At 33.5% G+C, this 10,542-nt stretch overlaps 1 protein-coding gene across 1 annotated transcript; it reads right to left on the bottom strand.

Moving 5' to 3' along the window:
* Positions 1-6,543: 6,543 nt before the first annotated feature.
* Positions 6,544-10,288, bottom strand: LOC120169404 (protein ANTHESIS POMOTING FACTOR 1-like). The gene is made up of 10 exons (XM_039177542.1): positions 10,150-10,288; positions 9,785-9,885; positions 9,095-9,204; positions 8,939-9,005; positions 8,506-8,605; positions 8,059-8,175; positions 7,795-7,932; positions 7,576-7,657; positions 7,337-7,386; positions 6,544-6,826 (listed from the first exon to the last, which is right to left on the bottom strand). Exons 1-10 carry the CDS (start codon positions 10,228-10,230, stop codon positions 6,641-6,643), a joined length of 1,032 nt encoding a protein of 343 aa, XP_039033473.1. The 5' UTR covers positions 10,231-10,288; the 3' UTR covers positions 6,544-6,640.
* Positions 10,289-10,542: the final 254 nt, after the last annotated feature.

The raw sequence follows: 10,542 nt of genomic DNA, 5'->3' as shown, positions 1-10,542 counted from the left end.
TTACGCTGTAACACCCCAATTTAGGGGCTAAATTTAAGAAATTATAAAGTGATGAATTTAATTGGTATTTTTGGATGAAATCGGGGATTAAATTGTAAAATTTCAAAGTTAGAAGACTGTTTTAAGAAGCACAAGAAGTTCAGTGACTAAACTTTTGGTTTATCCATTTTTTATATAGGGTGAATTATAAATTTCTTCTCCCCGTGCGCAGGTTCTCATTTTTTTCCAGTTTTGTCTTCTCCAACTATCCTCCTTTCAACTCCGATTTACTCGCCGTCCAATCTCCGATCGACGAGCCGAAACCACCATCGTGTTCGTTGTCAACCGAGCAACAAAACCCCTCAAACCTTTCGTCGTGAATTATCTCCGTTCGTCGTTAATTTCAGTCGGAAGTATCGTCGGTAATAACTTGATTTTAGTTGGTTTTTCATCGATTCACGACGATCGGGTCATCCGTTTACGACACCTCCCGCACCATCGTGTTCGTTGCATCGTTCCGAGTTCGCCGGTGTCATCCTTGGTCTCCGTCGACGGCGGCGCGTGAGGAGGTGAAGCGGTCAAAGTTTCCGATTTGTTGAAATCGAGCTCTCCGCCATTCAAAATTGTGAACCGAGCTTTGTAAGTATCTTGAAATCGCTCAAAATAATTTTTAAGAATTTTTCCGTGATTTTTATGCAGCCGGAAGGGGTCCCACGCGCCGCCACTACGCGTGGGGATGGTCCAAATGACCGGTTTTGGTGCATAGTTGACCGGTTTGATCGGTCATAACCCGACCTGACCCATTTACCCGACCCGACACGACCTGTTGACCCGACCCATTGACCATTGACTAGTTGACCGGCGTTGACCACTGTTGACTAAAACTTTAATCGGCTTTGACCGGGCATTAAACGACCTTTGACTTAGACCGAGTATACCTATCCTTAAATTTTTCGACGTTCCAAATCCGATTCCGCTGTCCGTTTTTCGAAATTCGAACCCGAAGGCCTCAAAATTTCCGGTCAAACCCGTTGACTTTGATTTTGACCAAAAATTCCAAATTTCTGAAAAGTCATATTTTATGCTTTCGACGTCATGAATCCGAATCTGAAGTCCGTTTTGCCAAATTCGAACCCGATAAACCGTCTTTCACTGATTTATCACCCGATTCGATCTATTTATCGCAATTAAGCTCCGTTTCTGATATAATTTATGTTAATATGTATCTGAGGAATTATTGGAAGTTGAATTGAAGATCAAAGGCATTCGAATGTAATTTTTATGGTCGATCAGTATTACACGGAAATCGAGGTAATACTTTACTACCTCTTTATGCTTTATGGAACATGGTTATATTGATAAATGCATGAACAATATAATGTTGGTCACTTTGGTGGAGTTGAATAATTTATACACTCGATATGATGTGATAGAAATTCTGTAACTAATTACGGATCAAATGACTAATATAAGAAATTGAGGAATTGCTAGATTAAATTACAAGGTTGTGATTAGCGATAAAGAAATCAGCCCTGTATCTGCAACTTATAATTTATTTCATCAAAGGTTAAATGTTAAAGGTACTTGGATGAGAATTTATGAGAATATTCTGGTAGGGTAAAATTACGAAAATACTCTTATGTTATAAAAAGACAATATTTAAATATGGAAGTTAGATAAGAGGATTTTACAGACATATTGATCTGATAAAAATATTGATGTGCATAAGAAATGTTAGTTTTATTTGGAAATTATGGATAACCGATTTTAATCCTATGAGAGTTTGTGAAGGATACTAGAAGTTTGTTAAGAGAACCGTTTCAAGATCAGAGAGTATTCAAGAAAGCAATTAATCATAATACCTCTAAATTATATTATTTTCGTTAAGAGCTAATATCGAAATTATCTGGTTAAAAAATTACGGAAATGCCTTAAGAGGTAGAATAGTCTGAGTTGACTCTGAATGAGAAAATACTTAGAGGATTCGTACTTAACTCGATTAAGTAAGGATTAAGTAAGTGATGTGAATGAGTCTGGAAACGTTAATGAACATACACAATGTTCTGTTCTTCTGGATCATGAACTACAAATCAAGTACGTCAGTATTTCATGATATATTGGAAGCGTAAAAATAAAATAAAGACATTGGAAGATCTATTCAGTGATGATTCCGAAAGTGATCTATGGACAAGAGTTTGTGGTATTAAAGAGTAAATACCCTGGAAGAACAACGAATTGATCAATCGACAAGCATTAATTTTGGGAGCTATTCATTTAAGAGTTGTTTGATAATCCGATCAATCGACATAGGTTGTAAATGTCCTGAATCTTTATTTCTTCCTTACAGCTCAAGTCATATTCTGAATAATTGATGATTTTGTCAGTTATTGAACTCTTCCAATAGTGATTCTGAATTCCGATATTCTATCAGCATACTGAATAACTGTGTTTCTCTGCCTGATACAGTACCTCTAAATAATACCTGTAAACTCTGGTGTGTTCCCTAATTATATAAATATTTTATCTGATTTCCGAATTGAATTTTGTTTTGATACGTTACCTGAATTCTGTTTTGATTCTGATCTTGATTCTGTTCTGATATCTGATATGAATTCTGTTTTGATTTCTGATATCTCTGTTTACCGACGGAGAAATGTTTTATCTGGGGGGTTTATTGTTGGAGGAAGATTACTGCAGTCTCCTCGGTTGTGTGCTCAGGGCCTTACTGTTACTGGTTGTGCGGGGTGTATGGTTCCGGGGAACCTACACAAACATATTGTGAAAGGATGGGGGTGTATATATATATATGCTTTAAAAAAAATATGTATCGTTTTACTGGTTTTATAGGAACACACTAGATAACCTGTTCTGATCTCCTGAACTCAGTCATCCGAAATATTTCTCTGAACTGAAAGTTCATTGTCCGTTACTACCTGAAATACCAGTAGGATCTCTGCTCAGCATAAAAATCTGTAAATGTTCGGAAACAATAAGGAAATATATATTTATATGTATCTGCACGTTCATCAGCATCATCTGGTAGTTATGTATTACTGAGCTTTTCGAAGCTCACTCTATTACTCACATTTTCAGGTTAAAAGAATTGTACCAGTGCAGCTATCGACATCAGTAAGGGAGTTCTTCCGGCGTTGTTGCAGAGTATGATACATGTGATTAGGGGGCATGTAATTGTATTTTGATTTATATACGAGTCTGGACGTCTGTTTTATTTTTAAATAGTGACAACTGATTTTATAAGTTACACGTTTCAATAAAAGTTTTAAATTTTCCGCTATTTTTACAGTGGGTCGCTCCGGTGGCCCAAATGTGACACCTCGGATCGTATCTGGTTACCCTTATCGGTCTGTGGGGGTTACATACGCTTTAATTATTTATCACTAATTAAAATATAAAATATGGCACAATAAATCATAATTTTGGAATAATTGAATGTAATTTCTTTTGGAAAGTTAATAATCGAAGAAAAAAAAATCAAAGTAAATATATATACACATGCAGTACTTAATAAAATAATATGAAATCTAATTATGAATTATTAAAACATAATTAAAGTAAATATATTATAAAATCAATCGATTTAAAAGTTATATATGAGGTAGTATTTGTCGATACTATGTGAAAGTTTTAAATATTATACATTTTTGGATCATTAGATTGATAAAAAAATAGATAATTAAGATTAAAGATACGATGTAAAGAAATTTTTATAAAAGCGTAGTACATTTTATTTAAAAGACAACAATTGTCTCTTATTGTTGTAGTGATACAAGTCTTATCGAGTATAAGAATTGTCTTTGATAGCTTAAAATCAACAAAATTTAAATACGATAGCATTAGTTATTTTTTTAATAAAATTTACAAATTTCATAATATTTTCATTGTTCTCATTTCTTTTATTTTGGTCCTATATGACACTGGAACGAGAGAGATCACCTGCAAAATTTACAAAAGTTAATAATGACGTGTCTTACAAGGGGATTATGCCGTAGGGTAACTTAATATACAATTAAGGAAATGCGCTACAAGAAATGTTATTATTTTTTTAACATTTTCGATAAAAAATTACCTAAAACATTATTGTTTTTTAACATTTCCGGTAAAGTGCACAATATTAACATTTACGGTAAAAAAATGTTTTAGGTAACATATTACCGGATATGTTAACAAACCCAATAAAGCGTCCAATAATAATATTTACGGTAGAAATAATTACATTTTAGGTAATTTTTTACCGAAAATATTAAAAAAAATAATATTTTCGATAGCGTTTTTCTTTAACCGTATATTAAACTGCCGCACGTGAGATTTCCATGACTTACAAACATGTTTTTTGAAAAAATTTAACAATGTTAGTAATGACGTGTCTTACAAACATAAATTTTGAAAAATTTCTCACGTGCCCGACTTTATCAAAATGGTGTTGTTTTAATCAATAATATTATTTAGGTTGTATTTAGTTAATAAATATAAAATAAATAATGTTCTCATAATATTACTTTTATTATTTTAAATTTATTATTAATAATTTTTAATTACTTAACTACGATATTTAAAATAATAAAAGTAAATTTTTGGTAATTTTAAGGAAAATATCAATTACGATTTAACAACGATGGTTTTGTTTTTATGAATAGTTTGAAACCCTATTTTGGGACTTCCATTTGGGAGTTTTGTAGGGTAGATGTTAGGCATAGGACATAGGCTAGTTGGATGGTGTTGCCTTTTGCTTTTTATAAGGGTGTCCCCCTGAATTCGGGTCCCGTTAACTAACCCTTCTTCTCTTTGGCCTCAGAATTCAATGATGATCTGACGGTCACGACTGAATCTTCTCCAACTATTGGACGGTCCCTATGGATGTAGGGGGTTGAAAAGATGCTTGATGTTTCCAACCGTCTTGTCTATGCTTTCTAATATTGACACGTGTAATTAATTATTATCCAGAAAAAGTCCGAGTCTTTGGGACCCTTGTCACCGTTCACATTATCACATAAACATATTATTTGTTTTGAATAGGGATAGGTATGAGTTGGATTTAGATTGTTTTTCAACTCGATTTGACCCGAATCTCATCGGTATTTTTAAAATAAAATCTGAATTTGATTTCATCGCAGACAATATATTTCTTAAAATATTGTTATTTTTAATAAGAAAACATGGATTTAATTGAAAAATAATATATATAGAGGGGTCTTATTATAATTATTCATAAATATATATGATAAAATTATTTTTTTGAAATATATTTTTCACCATAAATTTGAATCGACCCGATCTCTAAAAAAAAAACCCAAACCTATTTTTTTTAAATCCGACCCAATAGGATCAGGTCGAGTCAAATCGAAACTCGTCGGGTTCAATGAATTCCTCTAAACTCGAGACTTCCTCACATTAGCCCCTCCCACGACAACTTCAATGAGTTCAAGTTCAAACTTCAAGCATCCTCCGTCCAATTTAATCAATTGTGAACTAGCAAATCAAGTGAGCTTCGACAGCAAATTATTGTTTGATCCCTTTTCTTTTCCTCGAAATAATGCTCATATAGTTTTGTAAATCTGTTGAAAGGCAAGCTTTGAAGATTCAATTCTCCGGTAACACCAACCGAATCCGGAACGAACGAGTATCGACCTTACTATAGCTTCTTTCCACCAGCAATGGTGCAAATCGAACAAGCAACAACTCTAAGCATGGCTGACTGTAATGGTGAAGTAGGGGATGATATGATATTGAGGAATCTCGCTTCCAATGGATAGCATGGATGTATACAAGCTCTTATCCTTTTTCCCACCTATTAATTTTTTCACTTGTAGATGGTGCCATTTTTACTTTTAATCAGTAAAGTATGGTTTATTGAAGTAATGCTCAACTGACATGGGACAAACATAATAACTCACATAATTATCAAAAACATAATAACTCTTATTTTTTGTAAAAATTCTTTCATACAGATATTTATAATCTTCCTTATACTTAATAATTATTTTTTTATGTAATGATTTATTCATATTAAAAAATACATTGCGATAAGAAAATATATATAGTTTAGAAGTTAAAAGGAACAATAAAATTAATTTTTATATTAATTATACTTTGTCATCACCCCGGACTATACAAGGTATACTTGTACCCTTATCATGTAATTCTTATATTTGTATTGTAGATTTATATCATTTACATCGTGCTTATTATGTTTATGCATTCAATTGTTTGGTTACATATATTTTAGGATGTTTGTATTGTCATATTATGGGTTATTTTTTCTCATAATTCTAAAATTACGAACTCAATAGGGTCGAAAACCCAATCAAACCCGGATTGATTTGGTCCATCCAAATCCAGTGGCTAAAATTATACAGTTTATACTACAAATTGCATAAGCTCATGAGTTGCATATCCACCCTAAAAATGTGGACAAAATTCAGTTTCACGACACTATTTTAGATCACTACAAGTCTTGATAACAAAACCTACTCAACAACCACATGGTTAAAATCCAGAACAAAAAATATTCCCAACATTTAACCAATTTCTGGAATCTAAACACATTAACAATGTTTTTCTTCCCTGCGGGCACATTGGAGTTGATTTCTGAAGAGAGAGATACAGGATGAATATACGAATTACAGAGTATTCACCATTGGATTTATTGACCGATTTGTTCGGATTGTGCCCCAGCTTGTACATTGGTGGAACCGGTCTCTGCAGCTGGTTTTGAATTGTTGTTAGGTATCCAAAATGTAAGAACGGTTGATGCAGCAACGAACATGGCCCTACGGGGAGCCCACTTCAAGCAAGCTGCAACTCCTATGTGACTGTTCCATGCGACTACCTGGAAGTGAACACGGTAAAGAACCAGTTAGAAATGTCAGTGTATAATTTAAAAAATGCTACTGCATTCTCAGGAAATAAACGACAACTGTATTTTCCATAATAATAACTAAAATAATGAAAAGGGGAAATAGGTCCCACGGAGCATTTTCCTTTCAAATTGACTCGAAACATTCTTAGATGTGGTTAGAACAACTTTTAACATACTCATGTCGGATACATAAGTAAATGCAACATTCTCCAATGAGTCTAAGTAACATATATCCATCAAATAAACAATCATGAGAGAACGCAAAAGAAGGGTCTCAAGAGCAAACAAAATGTAAATATGTTTCGCAAAACTATTTATGTTACATACTCTTCCTTGTTTTTCTCGTTTATTTAAGACGAGCAAGAAAGAAATGATAGGCAGCGCTTGCTAGAACTCATTATAGTAATGTATTTGTAATTCCATATAAGACACACAACAAAAAAGAGAAGAGAAGCAGTTGAAGGAAACGGACAGCAGTACCTCATTGCGCATGTTGATATTCCAGGCATGCAAGGTTCCATCCCCTGACCCTTCAATTAGTGAAAATTGAGCTAAATTATGATGTTTCCAAACTAAGTATGATTATTTGTATGAAAACTGAAACAAAAATCTGTATCCCAATATGGAGAAATATTCTCTGTATTCATTATAGTTTATTCAATGTAAGCTAATGTAAAACATAATCATAAATGCAGATACTTTTCTTGAGGAATTGGTACCTGAGATTACATACTGACCATCCGGAGTAATGGTTGCCTCTATAGTTGTATTGAGAGATGGTTCTAAACTGAACCCACACCGCTGCACAAGTTTTACGTCTAAGTACTAAATCAAGACATTATCCTATGATATAGAGATCAAGTCTAAAGAAAAAGGTGACCTAGGCCCTTTCGGAAAACAACTTTTTGGGTGGGACTTGTTCAGTTAGGGTAACTAACCTTCTCTCCTCCATATGCATCAAGAACATATATGTTGTTATTTGTAGTTGTCAATAGCATCGATTTGCCATCATTGCTGAATTTGATATCGCAAACCTCAGCTGTGTCTCCACCAACTAAAAATGTATCGAACGGGCCCTATATTAGAGGAAATAAATCAAACTCGTCACAATAATAATCCTCTGAAAGGAAAGAAATAAGGCAAACTCATGATACTGATATACCAGAACACGTGCAAGTGCTTAATGGGTTAAAATTTTAAACCTTGTCATAGGAGCGTGAATCAAACAATTTAATAGCCCCTCCTTCCATAGCCACAGCAAAGACAAGGCCTTGTTGGTCATATGCTACAGTAGGTCTACCACGTAGGTGTAAAATTCCCTGAAAACTACAAGAGTAAGCATTAATCACATTTGTGTAAGATTAGATGATAAAATGCAGATTAAAGACATAAGTTTATGTGCAAACCAATAGTATAGAAAAACAGTCGGATAATGACAATCACTCATTTTGAAAACTTTCCTTTCGGCTTTTTTCTCAAGACATAATGTCCCTCAGTCTGCCTTGTTTGGGGGAATGGACTGAGGAGGAAGAATTCTTCCTTCAATTAAGCACTTCTATTTCTTAAAGGGAGAAATTTATCTTCATAATTTATAATCACTTCGTAGTAACCAACATTTGCATAAAATTCAAAGAAAACCGGAAACCAACCTGACAGGCATTTACACGTAGATCCCAAATCCTGACACTGTGATCAAGAGAACCTGACATGAAGCTATCATTTATCGGAGACATGCAGAGGGAAACAACCCTGCAGCAGCAGATTTGGGAAAACTTGTTAGAATGGAAGTGTTGCCAATTCAATAACAGAAAAGGCTGGTCAAGGAAGGTAAAACATTCAAGGAAACATCTCTTTAAGAACCAAAGGTTTTCCATTTTCATAGTTTTAATATGTTCTACAAACAAGTGGTTAACATCAAAAACCTTCATTGAAATATTGAATAACTAAAGTAACATTAAACATGGGCATTCGAGTGGCTCTTTTATTCCATAATTGATTGCTTGAATTACATACAATTCACATATGAACCAGATCTCTTCCTCAACCTATTTCAACAACATTAATATGTCAATAATTACCAACCTCTCTTTGTGTCCTTTGAAGTAGCGAAGACATCGGTTATCATACATAGAAAGATACCGTAGGGCTTCTGTTAACAAAAGAGAAACAGCAGATACAATAACTGTTGTTTGGTTAACAAACATAAGAATAAACCTTAAATCCTCCTAAGAAACTCACCTCCAGTCGATTCCAAATTGTGTCTTGTAGAGCATATAACAGAATTAGGATGATGTGTGAAACATATTCGATCCGCGCCATGTTTCTTATGATATGTCGTCTTTATCAACCTAAAGTAACATCAAAATGATATGGCTGAAAATGATCTGGCTGAAAATGATCCTAACAATTAAATTTCTAATCATCAACCTAATTTCATAGCAGAGACCAACAAACACTCAAAATTCAATTCCTTCAACAACAAAAAAAACTTTCTCAAAGCTATGATGAAAACGATCAAGGTACTAGTTGATATGACATAACTGGGATGATGTGTAAACCAACATTAAAACTCATGACTTGTTGTCTTTATCAACCCAAGCCAATTAAAAATAATATAAACAATTAAATTTCTAACAAGAAACCTAATTACTATGATATGTTTTCTTTATCAAAGTAAACCAATATTAAAATGATCATTAATGGAACTAATGAAAATGATCTTATCACTTAAATTTTTAACAATAAACCAAATAACAAAGCAGAAATCATTGAAACGCACATAATTCAAATCATACCGAAAACAAAAACTCTTTATTGAAACTTGCAACTAAAGCTACTAATTAAATCAATGGGAATACGTGTCTTTTCTCTCTCTCTTGTTCCTTCTATATTCGATTACAGTAAAAACGAAGGAAAAAGAAAACTAACGTAGCATTGGCAATGTCGTAAAGGCGAACTGAATCGTCCTCACTGGCTGTCACCAATAGATCATCCTTTCGATGGAAGTCAAGTGAACTTATCTTTCCTCCCTGAAAATACATAACCAGGTAAAAAGTAAAAACAAATCAATTTGAATACTCAGAGACGGAAATTCGAATCAGTAAGCAGAAGTGAAATACCTTCTGTTAACTGAATTAATGCATTAAAAAAATATAAAATAAATCATAAGTTTGGAGCAGCTGTTCTTGTTTTTTTATTACTTGTGATTATTTTTTTGTAGCTTAACAAGAGGTTTGCTTTAATGGCGGATCTAAAAGAGAATTAAAGATAAAAATTAGTTGTGCGACTATTACGAAGTCTGAGAAAACTGCGCCAATCGACATGCTGCGCACTGTTTCGTCGTCAAGCTCTGTAATTGACATCGTCGTCGCCATTTTTTCCCTTTCCTTTTGGCTTTTCGAGACGGGAGGGTTTTAGGATTTAGAGAGGAGATGATACGAAATAAACGACGTCGTAGGAAAAGCCTGAGGGTTATAGAGGTGAAATAATTTTTTAGTCCTATATATTTATAATTTGTATCAATTTGACCCTTGATAAAAGCTAAATGTATATGATTTGCTTTATCACTCTATTCTTTTAGTGCTTGTTGATAAACAAAACTTTGAGGTCTAGCTAAAGATTGTTGCTTTGATTTGGTAATTTTCACATTTAGTTTCAATTAATTATGTTTGTGAATTGCTTAAACT

The sequence above is a fragment of the Hibiscus syriacus genome, unplaced genomic scaffold, assembly GCF_006381635.1.
Source record: "Hibiscus syriacus cultivar Baekdansim isolate YM2019G1 unplaced genomic scaffold, ASM638163v2 tig00111769_pilon, whole genome shotgun sequence".
Taxonomy (NCBI): domain Eukaryota; kingdom Viridiplantae; phylum Streptophyta; class Magnoliopsida; order Malvales; family Malvaceae; genus Hibiscus; species Hibiscus syriacus.
The sequence above is the reverse complement of the archived record's forward strand: the minus strand, read 5'-3'. Positions and strand labels throughout refer to the sequence as shown.

Excerpts from the sequence above, each read along its gene's own strand:
- LOC120169404 (XM_039177542.1), bottom strand. The coding sequence starts at position 10,230 with ATGGCGACGACGATGTCAATTACAGAGCTTGACGACGAAACAGTGCGC. Across the intron at positions 8,176-8,505 it reads TACGTGTAAATGCCTGTCAG|GGAATTTTACACCTACGTGG; the intron begins GTTGGTTTCCGG and ends TGTAGTTTTCAG. Across the intron at positions 7,933-8,058 it reads ATTCACGCTCCTATGACAAG|GGCCCGTTCGATACATTTTT; the intron begins GTTTAAAATTTT and ends CCTCTAATATAG.